This window comes from Enhydra lutris, unplaced genomic scaffold, assembly GCF_002288905.1.
Source record: "Enhydra lutris kenyoni isolate GAN:26980312 unplaced genomic scaffold, ASM228890v2 scaffoldscaffold27, whole genome shotgun sequence".
In the NCBI taxonomy this organism is placed as follows: domain Eukaryota; kingdom Metazoa; phylum Chordata; class Mammalia; order Carnivora; family Mustelidae; genus Enhydra; species Enhydra lutris.
This window is the reverse complement of record NW_019154111.1, coordinates 9694982-9713456: the sequence shown is the minus strand read 5'-3', so window position 1 is coordinate 9713456 and position 18475 is coordinate 9694982. Positions and strand designations below refer to the sequence as shown.

Genomic DNA, 18475 nt, shown 5'->3' with positions numbered 1-18475 from the left:
TGCTCTGTGAACCCTGAGATTTTCCCCTCTGGCTGTGTGTGATTTCAGGTACTTGTGCCCATTAATCCCTACTGGTGGTTCTTTTCCTGGCCTTGAGTAGTTTTCCTAGGCATGATGATAGTGAGCGGAAGGGAGCCCTTCTGCAGGATCTCCAGAGTGCTCTGTAGTTCTTTCCTTTCCATCACCTGCCCTGCAAACTTTGCCTTAATGCTTAAGGTTTTGAAATCAGTTTTTTGTTTTTGTTTTTGTTTTTTTTTTGGTTGTTGTTATTTTCAGATGCTAGGGCAAATCCAGTCCCAGTTATTTCATCTAGACCAGAGTGGAAGTCTGTCAGTGCTTCATATTTTGAAAAATATCTTTAAAGATTTTTACTGGTCTGATTTCATCAGTTGCATATGAGCAGATGGAAGAATAAGGTCATCATTTATACAGGTCTGCTGTATAAAGGTACAGCATGAGAATGAACTAGATATCTCGGCCTTAATAGCATTTCAGATTTTTGCAGAGTATTTCATTGAACAGCTAAACACTTTCGCTTCATATAGTATTTTTCCAGGAACTTTTCCTTCAGAACTCTGAGAAATGCTTTGGAACTATTTTGTATCTGTTTGTGTATTTCTTTATTATTAAAAATATGGGTTTTTTTTGTTTGTTTGCCTGTGATAGTATTGTTCTTGGTAGCCTGAGCTCTCATAGAGCTGGTAATTGGTTTTCTTTGGGAGGCACAGCATTTAGATTGTTTCTTGTTGGTGGTGGTTTCATTTTGCTTTTTGTTTTTGCTTGCATTTTTCAGTTTGCAATGGTGAGCTCTGAGCTCTGCTCACTTTGGTCTTCTCTTCCGCAGCTACTTACATTTTTCACCGCTTTCAAGCCATGAAATGAGTTCTGGTCTTTTTAGTAGCCAATCCTTTATGTGTTGGGAATTTTGCCTTGAAAAACATGGGAACTCACCATTTAACAGGAAAGTTCTTGTGTACCATTTGACAGGTAGGAAAACTTAATATTTTAAGTTCCTTAGGAGAACCTTTTTTGACCATATAATTGTTTTAAAAAAATTTTTGTTTTTCAGTTTTTTCAATTTTTATATTTTTATTATGTTCAGTTAGCCAACATACAATCTGTCACTAGTTTTTGATGTAGTGTCAATGATTCATTAATTGTGTATACAGCCCTTGCAAAAAATAAAGTGTCATATAATTCAAGAAGCATTTTTCCATTTAAAATTTGGTGCCTGTCATTGTGCTCAGTATGATGGGGACATCTTTTTATTTTTAAAATATCACTTGAGAGCTTGCTAGGATTGTAGAATCTTAGAGAGGGGGGAGGCAGCCTCTGTCACCACCTGGCCCAGCTGAGCCACTCCGCAGTGTAACAGGATTACCAGATGATTTGAATGCAAGATAGAGTTTGAGTAGCCCATAGGACATAATTTAGTTGGGGAAATAAATCAATTAGCATTAACTTTTTAAAGCTGAGATAATGGTATCCTGGCTATTTTTACAAAAAGATTCTTAATTTAAGTAACAAAACATGAATAAAGAAAAAGACTTTTTTTTTTTTTTTTAAAGATTTTATTTATTTGACAGAGAGATAGAGAGCACAAGTAGGCAGAGTGGCAGGCAGAGGGAGAGGGAGAAGCAGGCTCTCTGCTGAACAGGGAGCCCGATGTGGGACTTGATCCCAGGATGCTGGGATCATGACTTGAGCTGAAGGCAGCTGCTTAACCAACTGAGCTACCCAGGCGCCGCTAAAGAAAAGGACTTTTTTTTTTTTTTAATTTTATTTTAAGATTTTATTTATTCATTTGACAGACAGAGATCACAAGCAGGCAGAGAGGCAGGCAGAGAGAGAGAGGAGGAAGCAGGCTCCCCGCTGAGCAGAGAGCCCGATGCGGGGCTCGATTCCAGGATCCTGGGATCACGACCTGAGCCGAAGGCAGTGGCTTTAACCCACCGAGCCACCCAGGCACCCCAAAAGAAAAGGACTTTTAACTCTAGAGAACAAACAGGTGGTTGCGGGAGCCCAGGTGGGTGGGGAGGCTGGGTGAAAGAGGGGATGGGGATTAAGAGTGCACTTTCCATGATGAGCCCTGAGTCATGCATAAAATTGTTGAATCACTGTATTGGATACCCGGAAATGATGTAACACTATGTAAATTATATTGGAATTAAGACTGTTTTCTTTTAAGAGGTACATAGTGAATTATATACTGATAAAAATATCCAAGTCGAGTATTTCCTTCAAAATAACTAGGGGTTCAAGTTAGGGTATAGATGAAACAAGACTGGGGTGTGTTGATAATCATTGAAGCTGGGTTATTTGAGGAGTTTCTCAGGTTTTGTATGTATTTGAAAATTTCCATGAAAATGCACGTGTGTGTTTATGGACTGGGGAGATACAAGGGGGTGGGAATTACAAGGGTCTGTAGATGACTAAATCTAAGAAATAACTACATAATCTCCATGTCTTGTCCACTCAGCTTCTGCCCTCCTCCCCAAGGCACCTGGCACACGAACATATTAAAGTCTCCTGGATGTCTGCAGTTAAGAAACTTGCTTCAATTTGTGTAATCCAGAATTTCAAGATAACCTAGTACCATGCAGTGCCTACTCTTATCTTCTAAAATGGGATTTCTGAGGAACTGACCGGAAACTCCACGTTAGGAAGTAGCCTACACCTTTAAAGTGACCAAATGCCATACTGTGTTGTAACTGAAATATTCCCCTGGAGATTAAAAATAAGATCACTGTGGAGAAGGCTTGGAGGAGCGTGTGGAGCTTCAAATGGAAGTGGGCAAAGAGGTAGCCTCAGTTAAGAAAGGGTAGGGGGTAGATTTAAAATTGACTCTGTCAATCCTGGACTCAGTTTTATGCTGTAGTGAGGCAAATTTTTTTTTTTTTTTTAATTTCTTTTCAGTGTTCCAGAATTCATTGTTTATGCACCATGCCCAGTGCTCCATGCAATACATACCCTCCATAATACCCACCACCAGGCTCATCCAACCCCCACCCCCCTCCCCTCCAAAACCCTCAGTTTGTTTCTCAGAGTCTACAGTCTCTCATGGTTCGTCTCCCCATCCCATTTCCCCCAACTCACTTCTCTCCATCTCCCCATGTAGTGAAGGTGATCTTACTTAAATTTTAGATAATGGCCTTCTCAGTTGGTTACAAGACTTAGAGCTTTTAGTCCCCAGAAGTATTTTGTATGACTGAGTTAATTGAAATATTGAAAAGCTGCATGTGTTGGGTATAGTAATTGGCCCTAAGTGCTGTCTGAAGCAAGACACCAGTGAATTTTCAATTGACTTTAAAGCAGAAATTGTTTACTGTCACTTGATATTAAGTGAATTTTTGTAGTGAATTAAGAGATGTTGTTTTTATGCATCAGAAAAGTTTTTCAGAGGGACTTGTCATTATGAATCGTTATCAGTTGGGATGGGATTGTCTTGTATTTTGTGGGATCTAATAAGACATAATTAAGAAGCAAGTAGTCGCAGTGTATAATTGAATATAATAAAATCGGATTAAAAAGTGTAATATAGATTCAGTTATGCTTTGAGTGAAGCCATATCTTATGTGATTATGTAGTGATACACATCTCAGACATTTAATGTTTGATTCTTTCCATGCAAACTCGGAATTATGAGAGTCTCTCTCTCTTTTTTTTAATTCATTGGAAGCATTTGTAGATGAATCATCATATACAAAGTGCTCTGCTTAGTAGAATAAGCTTTGAAGATTCTTCTCAACTTGTTAGTGTTTATATTCTTAGTGATCTCTTTTTCTTCTCTTTAGTTTGGATTTATACTCATACCTAGAACTGTCTTTTTTTAAAAAAAAATTTATTTGAGTAAGAATGGGTGCAGGTGCACATGAGCAGGAGCGGGCAGAAGGGGTGGGTGTTAGGGGGCAGACTCCCTGCTGAGCAGGGAGCCAGGACCCTGGGATCATGACCTGAGCCAAAGGTAGACACTTAATTGACTGAGCCACTCAGGTGCCCCAGACCTGTCTTTAGTTCCACTGCTGACATGTTACTGTCAGGTATTTCTTAACATTGGCTAGTTCATGCTTTAAAAGAAAAGAAAATCTGACTCTCACACTTTGAAATAAGGGCTAAGGAGATCTGATAGTGTAGGATAGTGTAACCTAACCAAAAAAAACAGTTTGGTAAAGAAAATGGAAACATGTCTTCAAAAATCATGTATGCTCTAGACTTTTTGTTTCTGTGCTGGGATCAGTAACAAAAAGGAATATTCTAGAAAGCTCAATAAGCTAATAGTTTTTTTTACTACTTGGAGTGAGGGCCTGAAACTAGTTAACCCTTGTGTATTTGAGTTTAAAAATACTGGTTTTTGCCTTATGATAATGTGTTACAATATTTTGTAAATGAAGAGGACCCCTTGTCTGGTGCTCTTTCCATTATGTGACTAAAAAGATTTATCAGAATTGCCCTAATGAGAGAAGGTGGTGCTGGTTGAGGGGTTTAGGTGCCTGAGGAGTAAAAAGTGCGGGGAGTTGGGGATTTCAGGTAAGAGGCCTATTCTGAGTATTTTCCAGAAAGGGTATCACTGAGATTTGATTCCTATTGTAGATTGAGCTTTGTAGAGCTGTAGTTTCCTGATAACTGATTTTTGGATATGGGGGACCTTACTTGTTACGAGTTTTTCTGAGTTGTTTGAAGGGATTTACATTAATTGTTTTGTTAATCTTTATTATTCCTGGAGGAGAGGTCACTGGATAGCAACAAGGAATGCCCTTAGTAGATAATTAAGCATATTAACTGTTTTCAGATAGCAGGACTTACTGCTAATTGTTCTGCAGGAGTCACCAAAATTCAGGTGTGTTGCATTAAGTATTTCTTATAGCAGGTTAATTAGTTTAGTTATCTGAGGCTGAATTAGGCAGTTAATTCTTGAGGATTTGTTGAGAATCTGTGTTGCTCTAAGGGGTGTGACCGATAACTTCTGCCTTGAGATTTTAGCCAAGCAAAATACTACTGTGTTCATAGGGTCATGTATAAGGCTGCTCGAGCTGCCATAACAAAACACCACAAGCTGGGTGGCTTCAACAGAAATCTCTTTTCTCACAGTTCTGGAGGCTAGAGGTCCAAGATCAAGGTACCAGCAGGGTTGGTTTTTGGCAGGGCCTCTCGTTGGCTTGTAGATGGCCACCTTCTTGCTGTGTCCTCAAATGGCCTTTCCTCTGCGAGTGTGTGGAGACAGAGGGCTCTTTTGTGTCTCTTTTCTCTGCTTATAAGGACACCAGTTGTATCTCATTCAGGCCGCATCCATATGACCTCCTTTAGAGACTCTAATCTCCAGTCACATTGAGGGTTGCTTCGATATAAATTTGGTAGTGGGAGGACAGTGTGTCTCAATTTAGTCTGTAACAGGTGGTACTCTGGAGACTCTTATTACTTTGTTAAAATACCCTAAAATGCTTCCACAGGGACGGTCTGTCATTACCTATAGGTGATCTCGAGGCTCAGGCTAGAGCCCTGGACAGGTCGTTAATTTTTTGCAATTAGTTGGCAACCTTCCTACATGCTTTTCTGGCTTATGATATTTAACAGTCCCTGCTAATCCTCTAATACCGAATACTTGTACTGTTGATGCTCTTCAAAGAACTGCTGCCTGGTCAGCCTGAACTATGAAAGGGCTTGCTGAGAGGAGGAAATTAATGAAACATGATTTGATCCATTTCATCCTCTCCTTTCCCCAAATTCCATTCTTAGATTAAAATGGATTATTGGAAAAGCTTCATGCTCGGTCTATGTTCAGAGTCACAATCTCTTGGTCTGAGTTGTGTTTTAATGTTCTGTTCTGGAAGGAACTTACAAGAAATGACCACATAAAATTTATTGTTTTTAGAAGGTGGTTGAGGACCTTGTTCACTATATTGTATATTGTCATCCTTACTGTTTTAAGTGAAAGATTTTTTTTTTTAGAATTTAGGAGTAGCTTAAAGTTTGCTTCCTCAATAGAGGAACTGGAATCCATCTTTCTGATCATGAGAATGACTTAACTGGCGACATTTCCCATTTTGCACGGCTAGAGCCTCACGGTCAGGTTGAAGGCTCGTTTCCCGTCAACTGTTTCTGCCTCCATGCCCTGCATACCTGAGTTCCACATTGGTACGGCATCGTTTTGTCCTCTGTCTCCTTAACTAGGTCCACGTTCTCATTTGTATTACCTACATTTTCGCACAAATGGTCTCCAGTCTTTTTTAGAAAGAGGTTGGATAGATGTAAAATGAAACTTGAAATATTGTTGAATATTTGCATTCAGTATTCATTATTAAATACTGGTTGAAAGCTGTGTTTATACACAAACAATGAATCATGGAATACTACATCAAAAACTAATGATGGGGGCGCCTGGGTGGCTCAGTGGGTTAAGCCTCTGCCTTTAGCTCAGGTCATGATCTCGGGGTCCTGGGATCAAGCCCCGCATCGGGCTCTCTGCTCAGCGGTGAGCCTGCTTCTCCCTCTCTCTCTGCCTGCCTCTCTGCCTACTTGTGATCTCAATCTCTCTCTGTCAAATGAATAAAAATAAAATCTTTAAAAAAAAAAAAACCAAAAAAACTTATGATGTACTGTGTGGTGAGTAACATAATAAAATTAAAAAAAGAAAGCTGTCATTCTTTTTTTTTTTTTTTTAAGTTTTTATTTATTTTTCTTTTATTTCTCTACACCCAACGTGGGGTTCGAACTCACTACCCCAAGGCCAAGAGTTGTGTGCTCTTCCCATGGAGCCAGCCAGGCGCCCTGAAAGCTGTTATTTGCCTGGGTGCTAAGCCCCAGGTGGCATCAAAGAACACTTAGAGGAAAAGTCTGCAGAGCTGTACCTAATCTGGCTCCCAACTTCTTCTCTGATCCATCCCTGTCCCCTCTCTTGCTTCTCTGAAGCCATACTGACTTCCTTGCCGTTCCTTGTACCTGGAACAAGCCAAATGTACCCTGCCTCAGGGCTAGTGCATCTCCTGTTCTTTCTGGAATCTGTTTCCCCAGAAAGTGCCATCTCTCTCCCCCTCATTTTCTAGAAAGCTCTCTTCAAATGCCATCTTTATCTGAGAGGTTTTCCTCTGGCCTCCTTGTTTTGTACACTCCCCCTCCTCTGCCCGGCCTCTGTTTCTTCCATAGCCGTTTCTTCCCGGCCTGCGTGTGTCGTGTGTTTCTCCCGTGTCACCTGCTTCTCCAGGATGTAAACCTCCTGAGGGGAGGAATTGCTTCCATCCCTGGCTGCCTCGCGGGCTGCTTAGCACCTGCCTGCCACGTCCTAGGTGTCTAGGAACTATTGGCTGAACGACTAAATGAACTCAGTAGGGTTGCTGTAACTATTATTTGTCCTTTCTGAGAGATTTTGGCGCAGGCCTTTCTTTCTGTGAGATAATTTAATAGCAATTGTTTCTTAAGGCAGAGAACTGCCCTCCCTGACCTCTTCAGAGCCTGCATTCGGCTGCTGCTCATTGTTTAGCTTCTCCCGAGCACTTCGAATGTGCCAGGCACCGTTAAGAATATAAAGAAAAGGTCTGACCTCAATTCGTGAATAAATATCTTCAGGAACTTTCGAATGGGGGAGGCTTTGGGCTAACAATATTGTGATGCACTGATGATTTATTTGGTTCCTAATAACGTGTCAGCCCACACATCAATGGCCCTTGATGTTTTACCAAGCACGTTCACACACGTTGCCCATCACAACCACTTGGTGAGGCAGGTACTCTTACTATCTTGTCTGCTTGGTGAGAAAAGAGACACAGAAGCTAAGTGACTTGCTCGACGAGCTCGAAAGTGGCCAGCACCTCATGGTTGACACATGATGAGAAGAGTCGGAAACGTAGGATATATTCCAAACTGGCAGTGTTCTTGCTTTGCGTTTTCTCTGCATCCACTCATTTTGTCTTTGACTGAAGGTTATTGTTTCTCTTGAGGGATGGCTCACCTTGGGGTGGCTAACCTTATCCTCATAGGTGTGCTTTTTCTTTTATTTGATCTTCCTTTAGTCTTTTTTAAGAGCAATATAGACTTTTGTGTGCCTTCTCCCTGTCTGGACTCCCATTACTCTTTTAAGTCCAAAGTGAAGGCAAAATTGCTCCGTAGAAGGAGTCCGTGATGGTGACTAGTTATTTTCCTTTCAGAACACTTGACCGGCTAGACTGAAATACAGAAGCTGGTGTTAAAAAAAAAGGAAAGTGAGAAATTCAGTTTCAGATCTACAGTTACTTATCTCAGGTTTAATGCTTGTGTGGAAGGCTCGCTGGGAGCTGCTGGCTGTGAATTCACTAGAACCATGTAGCATGTGTTCCTACTAGGTGCTGTGAACAGTAGCTTAATGTGTGCACCATGGGCCTAATTTTAGCCCATTGGGTAAATAAATTCCTTCCTGGGGACTAATTAGTCATGGCTAGAGATGTAATTCATCATGCCAAATGCCTGAGCTGTCTTTGTGCAAAATTCTTCGTGATCCAGAAATGTCTCTGTGTCTGGCTTAACTAGAGTTTAGTGTATGCTTTTAATGTTCCTCTGTGAACTTGGCAATAGTTTGTAAATCTTAATAGTTTGTAAATCTTAAGGTTGTGAGATAGGAATGGAGAAGAAAATCTAAGTGATTCAGTAACATAAAAGCATCTTGGGGTGGCAACTTCAGATCGTTTCTCCCGTTCTCATGTCCTTCAGTTCATGCTTCTTGTCCAGACTCAAGACTCTGGGAGCACTTAGCAGGTTTTTTAGTATCGTCTACATCTCTGCCCATCTCCTCTTCTCTTCACATGTGAGCTGTAGCTTGATCAGGAGCCGAAGGCACAAGAAGTAGGAGTTCACAACGGGCATACTGGAAAAGGCATGGGCTGTGAAGTTAGGTATACTTCGCGTCAAGTCCAGTTCCTATCTTAGCTGTGCGTGTGGGTGAAGGTTACCTTCCCTCTCTGTTCTTCTGATTTCATCTCACCAGGCTTTCTGAGGATTATCTTAGCGATGTGTGCAAAATAACCACTGCATTCCCTGGCACATTATGGCCACTACCTAATATCCTTTGCTTCACTTTCCTCTTCCCTTTCTCAAATGTAGGACATAAGGATCGATGTACATTTCTGTATTTAGTTTGAAAATTTCCCAAGTAGATGAGTGAGAGCTGGCTCGTCAGCACTCACTGTCCAGGGGACCTTGGATAATTTTTTGGTGTTGCCAAAATGTAGTTTTAGGCCTGATTATTAAAAATACGGTGCCTGTATTATAGGATATAAAAACCTCTTCCTGTTTGGACTGGTCAGGCCATATTAGGATTTTGTCGTATTCACTGGTACTACACAGGATGGGGAAGCTTTTAATGTCAGATGGCTCAGGTTTGAGGCCCGGCTCTGCTACTTAAAAGTTCTGTGCCTCTAATACACAACTCTGTTTCCTATCTGTAATAAGGTGGGGAGGGGGGCTGGTAATGGTACCTACCTCTAGGGTTGTTGTCAGGAATAAGTGAATTATTATGCCTAAATCCACTCAGATGAATGTTGGGCATATAGTAAGTTCTGTGTGAGCATTAGCTGTTTTGGAAGGGAAGTCTACAAGGATGGTGGGGCACGTGGGAGCCATGTTGTGGGAGAAAATGTTGAAGCAGTTAGAGATGTTTAATCTGAGTAAGAAGTACCGAGAGCCTTTTACCACTTAAAGAGAAATTGTGTGGAAGAGGGAATAGACTTACATAACCGAAAAAAGGTGGAACTTGGATCAATGGGTAGAATTGTAGAGAGGCTGATTTTATTTTAATGAAAGGTGAGCTGTTGTAATAAGGAGAGCTTTTCAAAACTGCAGTGAATGGCTTTGCGAACTAGTGAGTTTTCCACCTCACAGAGGCTTATTGGAAGGCTGGAGAGAGGTTCCTGACCTGGCTGGCGAGGTGAACTTAGATGACAGGTGTTCTCTCCTACCCTGCTCTCAGTTGAGGTGAAGTGACTGGCTTAAAGTAAAATAATTCCACATTGAAATTTGCTGCGTTTTGGTAGCAGACATGAATACTTTTGCCCTAGACTTCTGGTCTACTTTTATGCTGTATCATTCATTTATGGTACAAATATTTATTGTGGGAGACATTGCGCTTCTGGTCTCATTTTGCAGAAAACAAAACAGGCGTTGGGGATATCATCTACTATCACCTGACACCACCCAGTCTCTGAAGGAACCCAGGGAATTATGGTTCATTATTGCTGGGAGCCCATTCTCCTTGGGAGTGCTGTTTCTGAAGTTCTTCTGAGCAAGGCGCTGAGAGCCCTTTGTTTTAGACAGTCTCACCAAGGTTGTGTATTTGGATGTTTGGAAGAGAGAGATGATCTCTCCCTGTACAAGAGCAGGCAGGCAGGTCAGGTGTACTGTCCAGTATAAAAGATAGAGTTTTCCCACATTCAGTCACTCTAGTCACTCACAGTGTGTCTGGGCATAAAGTTGGGTCTAGTTGCCTAACCCTCATGGGACTTGGGGTAGGGGTGGGGGCTACTGCAGATATGCCAGTGCCCCGGCTGCCTGCTGTGCTATAACAGAGTCCTTTGTTTCTGACCCACGAGTTTTGTGTCTTCTGGCAGCATCCATGAGGCTCTGGCAGGCTAACTTGTTAGCTTGTGAGTAGGATAAAAATGTCAGACTCTCTACAATTCTTGATGTCAGGGAGGAGTAAGGTGAGTCAGAGAGGTTCAATCTCATGCCTAGTGCCAAATGACCTAGCGTTTTGGGGGTGATAGAATTTGAATCTTTGTCTCCAAAGAATGTCCTTTGCATGACATTGTGGAACACAGCTATCACCCTTGCTGTCCTGACTGCTACTGCTGTGACAGTGAGAACCAGAAATTGCCACCACCATTCATTGAGTGCTGATGATTTCCCAGGCTTTGTTGGATCTCCTTTAATTCTCACCAGTGGCCCTATGAGGAAGATATTCTTATTCTCTGCATTTTGTAGATGAGCAAAATGAGATGGGGGTGCTTGGGTGGCTCAGGCGGTTAAGTGTCTGCCTTCGGCCCAGGTCATGATCTCAGGGCCGTGGGATCGAGCCCTGTATCAGGCTCCCTGCCCATCGGCGAGTCTGCTTCTCCCTCTCTGCTTGTGCTTTCTCTCTCTGTCTCTTTCAAATAAATAAAGAAAATCTTTTAAAAAAACGAGATTTCGCTTATTTGTGGAGCATAAGAAATAACACGGAGGACATGGGGAGATGGAGAGGAGAAGGAAGTTGGGGGAAATTGGAGGGAGAGACGAACCATGAGAGACTGTGGACTCTGAAAAACAATCTGAGGGTTTTGGAGGGGCGGGGGTGGGAGGTTGGGTGGGCCTGGTGGTGGGTATTAAGGAGGGCACGTATTGCATGGAGCACTGGGTGTGGTGCATAAACAATGAATTCTGGAACACTGAAAAGAAATTTAAAAAATTAAAAAAAAATGAGATGCCATGACCAAGGTCATACAGGTACTAAGTGGTGGAGCCAGAATTCAAATTGTAGAGGGAGGATGAAAACAGGACTACTCCTAAGGGCTGTGAGGAGGGTTCAGCGTACAGTCTGTACAGTGTGTAGCCCTGGGGGTTTCTGGAAGCTGTGGTAAGCCTCTCTAAATATTTGTGTCTATTATTGTAATTAGTAACCTTGTTGCCTTCCTTTTCTCTAATTAAGGAAAAAAAAAAACCTTCGGTGGTTTTGTTCTCTATTTCCAACTAAAGGCAAACTGTCATTCAGCCCAGTTTCCATTAAGAGGATGAAATTAAAGGGGCACAAACCTGGCATAGGCTCTTTCCTTATACAAATATTTTCTCTAAAAATGAAAACAGGAGCTAAAACCCCCTATGGACCCAATTTACTTTCTAATCTTCATTTTAGTAACCCTTTCTATTTCATAAATAACTCCTAATGCGGTGGTAATGTGTTACAGTGACAGCTGATGCCCGAGAAGGTGTCCTCTCTGGGCCTGACATTTTCTTTAATGGTAATTCTCCTAGTTAATGTAAACAACGTGAAATGTTTGGCATGTTTCCTTGCACAAATGGCGGTGGAGAGGAAATCAAAGCATTGTAAAGATGGCAAACTGATCTGGTGTAGCTCTGACAAATCCGTGGCTGTTTGCTATTAGAAGGGGAAATCAGAGGTAAATACCTAGGAACTCTTCCCTTGGGGACAGCTGATAAATCGAAGGCATTTTCTGATTGTGCTTTACTTTAGATTACCAGCCTGGAAGGTTTCAGATTTAAAGAGCAAAGTTATGTATCATAGAAACAATAGGAAGGCACGCTTAGCTCCCTGTTCCCTAAATATTGCAAGTGATATTGGTAGCTCCATCTTTGAAACCATATTCCTCCGAGGTTTTCCACTCTGATATATTTTATTAGCCAAATACTTGTGCAGTATTTTCTACCTGAAAGTAATCTTGGAGGTAGGTAGTCTGATAGGATCACCAATTGACAGAGAGGGACACAGGATCTGGCCTGGTAAAGGCCTTCCTTCAAGTCTTGGGGTTCCTGGTGTGTTGCTTTCTGGAGTGCACTGCACAACCCTTAGAGGCTTTGCATTTTCTTTCATTATATTTCTTGTCCTGCCCACTCCCCCTTCTCCACCATTTCCTGCTAGAACTGGTCTCTTGGCATCCCTAACACGTTTATGAAACTCTTTTTAGAGATTAGATTGATGTCGAAGACTGGTCTGCGGAATCTCCCTCTAAATTGAGAAGGAAGTTTTATATATGATGTGGCTCATGAATTAAGATCTCTTGCTCTCAATGACAGTTGGGGGAAAAACTGTTCTACAGTATTTTGCTTGTGAATATCTGGAAATAGTTGTGTGATTGATTCACAGATAGACCATCTCTGAAAGCAGCTCTCATGATGGACTTATAATTGATTGCATCTATCATCGAAAGCCTAAACTACCCCTTCCCTAAATTAAAGATAAAATAAGCGATGCTGAATGTATATAAGCTGACAAATCTGAGGGAATTTAATGAAACTCTAAATTACTGCAGCCAACAGATAAGAGAAGAAGGTTTCTTTGTTACTGATTAGAACACTAAAAAAAAAAAGAAAAGAAAAGAAAAGAAAAAGTCCAAAAAAGATAATAAAAGAAAACAAAGATCTGTAGCCCATGTATCAAACTACGTTATTGAAAGACTTTTAATAAGTATCTATCTCGTTCCCTGGTTATTGTTGACTCATATCAGTCTTGTTAGTGCTGTGATGAATAGTAAAAGTCAGGATTTTCTTGTAGTATAGCTTCTGTTATTGCTGTTGTAACATATTTTAGAAATTGATGTGACCTTATTTTCAGGCCTCTGGGGGCTCCGTACCAAATTTAGCTCATTTAAATGAGCTATTTGGAATGCTCCGTTCCTCAGTGTATAAGTAATTTCATCAGTTAGTACACTTTTAGCTTTATATGAAAGACCAACTGAGGGCGACTTAAACTAATGGGCATCTGTTATCCCCCCTAACAAGAAGTCCCGAAGGAAAGCAACAGTAGGTGTTGGCTGCTTTGGGGGTTCCATGGTATCATGGTAGTCGTTTGGCATTTCTCTTGACTTTCCTTCCATGGTTGTAAGGTGGGTGAAATATTTGAGTATCTTAGCTTTATTTCATAATATCCAGTGTCCAGAAAAAAAAAAAAAAAACCAACCCAATATCCAACTTCCGGTTAATCTTGCAAGAAAACTGCACCTGGAAGTCTTCAGGTCTCCTTGGCCAGCCTTGGCCCTGAGATGGTGAATGGAATTCCTGGGATTCAGACAAGCAAATCAGAGCCTGCCTGGACTCTTGCAGAGTTCCTGCTGCCCACCATCTGATTAAGACTCGTGTGCCAAGGAAAGAGTGGAGGGAAAGGCTGCTCGGACAGGCAACCACCAAATACACTGAGACGGGCTCCTGAAATGTACTAGGAAGGTGGCTTCGGTGTTTTCTTAGTAACTTGTTTCATTTCCTACCCCCTTGGTGAGGGGAATGTGCTCATGTATTAACTCCTCTCTCTTCCTTTTTTGCTTTTAAATTTGATTGAGCTTGATACAGCCTCTGTCTTCACCAGGACTCTGTCTACCAGCGACGATGTGGAAGACCGAGAGAATGAGAAGGGGCGCCTTGAGGAGGCCTATGAGAAGTGTGACCGGGACCTGGACGAGTTGATTGTGCAGCACTACACGGAATTGACCACAGCCATCCGCACGTACCAGAGCATCACGGAGCGCATCACCAACTCCCGAAACAAAATTAAGCAGGTGGGCCTCCTTGTCCTCTTGGGATTGTTGCCCTCCGTTAGGCCAGGGGTCGTAGTGTGTGGAGGCGCTGAGATAGCGGTGACTGGCCTGAGGAGGGACTCATAATGACAGTTTCTGGGAGTTTTGCCGTGTCTGGAAAGCCTGGCTGAAGAGGAGCACTGAGGGCGTCCTAGAATCGCCTCCTCGCTGTGTCTTATCCTTGGCTTCTGCTGCTGTTTCTCGTCGCGTTGTGAAAGGACATGGGGAAGGTGGCCTCCGCGTGAGGACATGAAAGGGGAGCTATTTGAAGACCCAGGGCCTCTTACTATTAGAGGCTCCCATTTCTGTGTATCCCGTGTATTTAATAGGCTTCTGTCACACATTGTGTACGTGTATTGCTGTAGCCCTTGAAACATTTTTTGAAATTTGGGCTTTGAGTATGTCCCCTCATTTGAAGTTGGTTGTGACTTCTGTGCACTGATGAGACATTCCGGGTATGATTGTGACAAGGAACCCCAACTTATGAATTACGGAGACATGTATTTATGAATACTGAAATTCTTGAATACCCCTCCTTAGTGATGACAAGCATGCAGTAATTTCTGTTTTGTCATTTTTCTCTATTTTGCAGCGACTTCTTGTTCATTGTTTGTTTCCTCCTCTCTCTCTTTCTACTTCTTTCCCCTTTCTCTTCCTGCCCACCGCCTTTGGTCGTGGGATCTTCAAAAGCTCCTGGTTCCTGGCTGCCATGTTGTTACTGCCTAACGGACAAAGTGGGTTCCTCAGGGGTATTTTTTTATATGGCCAAGGGATGAACCGGCCGTCGGTGACCGTCGTATCATAGTCCTGGGGTCTCTGGCTGTGTGTTTGGAGGATCACTCCTTAAATTGCTTTTAGTAGCAGTCTACCCATGGTAACCGCTGCCGCTTAGCACTGCTTCCTTGCCACTCTTGACCGTTCCTCGCTCAACAGATTTAGGATATGAACGCTGGTCTCCCTAACTCTTAAGCTCCTCGCTGCTGGTTTTCAGACCTCTTTTAGGCAGTAACCGCGCTTCTTAAAATGAGCTGTCTTGTGGAACCCCGACATCCTAGCTGCCTCTTATGTGGTGTTGGGGTGTGAGATGCAGAGCTTCATGCTTGGTCTCCTCCACACTCCGCAGCTACCCCTGCAGCACTTCTGTGCCCACGGGGCTGCACAGACCATTTGAAATGAGCCGCCAGTGCTGTTGATTGGTTCCAAATTCGCTGGACTGTCCCTGCCCAGTAACAGCTGTGTGTATCGCTTTCCCACATGTTCTCTTGTGTGTCTTCTAGACCTTACCTGAAGGTTTTCTAAGCAGTTTCTTAAATTATTCTTAGAAAAACGCTATTGACACTTGAGTTTCAGCCTCTAAGAGGACCATTTTGAGAATCAGCAAGCTCTTAACCTTTTCTGAAGCAATTTGATGACCTCTTTACATTGTAAAATTAGCTGGGCATTTTCAAAAGGGATACTCTAATTCTTCGCCTTTACAAATGGTGAGTTCATCCTGTGGATTTATCTGTGAAACTAGGCAAAGCTATAGATCAGTTTAAAGTCAACTGTAGTCCATTTTGACCCAATATACTGAGCTCGAGAGGAGTCCGAAAATGAATGTCTAGTGCTGGCCTTCTGGCTTTGCCCTGCGTAATCACAGTAAGGCTGAAGGTTTGGTATTTCTGTTTTCTGATTCGTCTGCTTGGCTGAATGGACTTTGTCCTCATGTCAAGGGAAACCTGTAGTGGTTTCTGCCCTGACTCCCTATCACTTGGAGTCAATAGCCTCTTTGCCCAGAGAGTTTTGGCTCGTATTGAGAAAGAGTCTCCTCTTGATTATTTCACATTTGTTCTAGCAGCCACAGCCTGTTCACCATCCTCATTTCTAAGTACACTGGAATTTTGAGCAAAAGAAAACAAAAAGAAAACTTTATTACATCAGATGCTTGTCAAAGTAAATGTCACCTAATTCTATTATGAATTAGCTCAGTATTGGGAAGAGAAAGGGCTAAAGCTCTTTTCAAAAAAGCCTTTAATAATTGATAAGTGAGAAAAGAAAAATGGATGTGAATTTGTTTTTATTGTATAATTTGACAGTTTTGTGCTGTGAAAGTCCATTTCTTATCACCAAGGAAACACTGATGTGTTCTTATTCATCTTTTCCTGTCATTTTTGGTTTTTAATTGCACTTTGGATTATGTACAAAATATAGGTGTATATATTTACACACCTATAAATAATCATGCATATTTTTAAAATAAAAGTGGGGATGACTAAATTATGATGGTGCTATGTTATTTTATATCCAGTAAGGTAGTGAGCATGTGCAGATGTGAGTTGAAATTTTCTCTCTGCTCTCTGCCAAACGAATGTAATGAGGATTCATTCAGCAAATATCTGTGGAGCGCTAGCCGTGTGTCTGGCTCTGTTTTCACTGCTGGGGTTATCCCCACGGAGAACACCTTTCCCTGTCTTCACGGAACTGACGTGCTGTGGGCGGGAACAGAAAAACAAAGTAGGTGATGTTTAACCATGTGGATTGAGTCTCTGTGTGAAGTGTCTGTTTTGTGCTGAGCATTGACCGAGGCTCTGGGTATAGAAGTGAATAAAACAAATTCCTGGCCTGTGGAGTTTACGTTCTGGTTTCCATTCTAGTCAAGGGAAACCCACTGTACATTAGTACAGTGTGCTATAACAGATGGTAAGAAGTGCCGTGCTTTCAAAGCCAAAAGCAAGGAAGGGAGAATTGTGAGTTGCTGTTTAAATGGATTGGTCAGGGAAGGCTTGACTGAGGGGACGTTTGAGCCAACACCTGAAGGAAGTGAGGGAGAGTCAAGGGAAGCACCTTAGGAAGAAGGATTGGCAGGTGCAGAAAGGTCCTGAAGCAAGAACATGATTGGAATTTGGGGGAAGCAGCGAGGAGGCCAGTGGGGCTGGAGCAAAATGGGATAGGGGAAGGAAAGGGGAAAGTGGCTTGAGAGACAGAGCTGGTGAATGAGGCGCAGTGTGGTGGGTCAGGTCACTGGGGGTTTTGGTGACTGTAAGGACTTGGTTCATAACTCTTGAATGTGGTGGGAATCCATTGCAATAAACCTTTGAACGCAAGAATGGCATGATACAATTTATAAATTTTAAAATTTATATTTAAATTTAAAATTACTGTACCTAACACACTGAGTAGATTTCAGTGGGGGCCACAGCAGGTGAAGATGTTCATATTCATGCTTTTAGAGCTCGAGAACACAGAACTGTTGACATTTCCCTGATAATAGTTTCATCTGTGGATGTATATTAGTAGAATCTAAATCCTTGAGGATAATGAGATGATAAGAGTTGACTCTTTTCCTAGAGAGTCAAGTCTACTGGGAATTTTTTTTCTAGATTAAAAAAAATACATGTAAATAAAAGAGCATGTATGACTGAGCAGGTCAAGTAATGTGGATAATCAGAATCCTTAGGCTATCCTATTACTGTTGAATACGTATTGATACCAGTCAGAATGACATGTTACTGCACTAGAAAACCTAGAGTCCGTGGGTTCTGCCGGTCTCCTAATAATGACGGTTACAGCAGCAGCATCAAAATAGATGGATATGAATGGGTACAAGCTGGGGACTTGGGTGGCACAGGTGATACTTGCTGGTCTTTGAATTGGAATGTTTGCTCTGCGCTGTAGGGTGTGGATGAGAGGACATCAGATTTCTTTAAAGACACTAAGTATCTGTCTCATGTTCATCCCAGGAGCTGGTGAAGGGAAAATGTCTCTATGGTGAATGTGCACACTTTACATTTCACCTCAGTTTCAGCTGCCCCAAGTTGGTACTAGATCAAGCTCTTAACTCATTTCTCTTGCCTATAGTTAGAAATAACTGTATGTGATTATTCAAAGTTGTTGAGGGTTTAATCATTGAGTAGTGCCACATTCATTACTTAACAATTAAAATAAGTTTTGGCTTTTTTTTTTTTGTTTTTAAAGATTTTGTTTATTTATTTGACAGAGATCACAAACAAGTAGGCAGAGAGGCAGGCAGGGGGTGGGGTGGGGGAGGAAGCAGGCTCCCTGCTGAGCAGAGAGCCCGACAGGGCTCTATCCCAGGACCCTGGAATCATGACCTGAGCTGAAGGCAGAGGCTTTAACCCACTGAGCCACCCAGGCACCCCTCAAGGTATACTTTCATATAAAAGCCACAAACTTGGGGTACCTGGGTGGCTCAGTGGGTTAAAGCCTCTGCCTTTAGCTCAGGTCATGATCCCAGG

At 42.1% G+C, this 18475-nt stretch overlaps 1 protein-coding gene across 1 annotated transcript in view; it reads left to right on the top strand.

Annotated features, from left to right (window-relative positions):
* Positions 1 to 18475, top strand: part of LOC111151981 (exocyst complex component 4) — a 722606-nt gene that overhangs the window by 10263 nt on the left and 693868 nt on the right. Inside the window, exon 2 of the mRNA XM_022510235.1 lies at positions 14033 to 14222. Within this exon, the coding sequence (XP_022365943.1) occupies positions 14033 to 14222 (190 nt within the window). The remainder of the gene's footprint in view (positions 1 to 14032; positions 14223 to 18475) is intronic.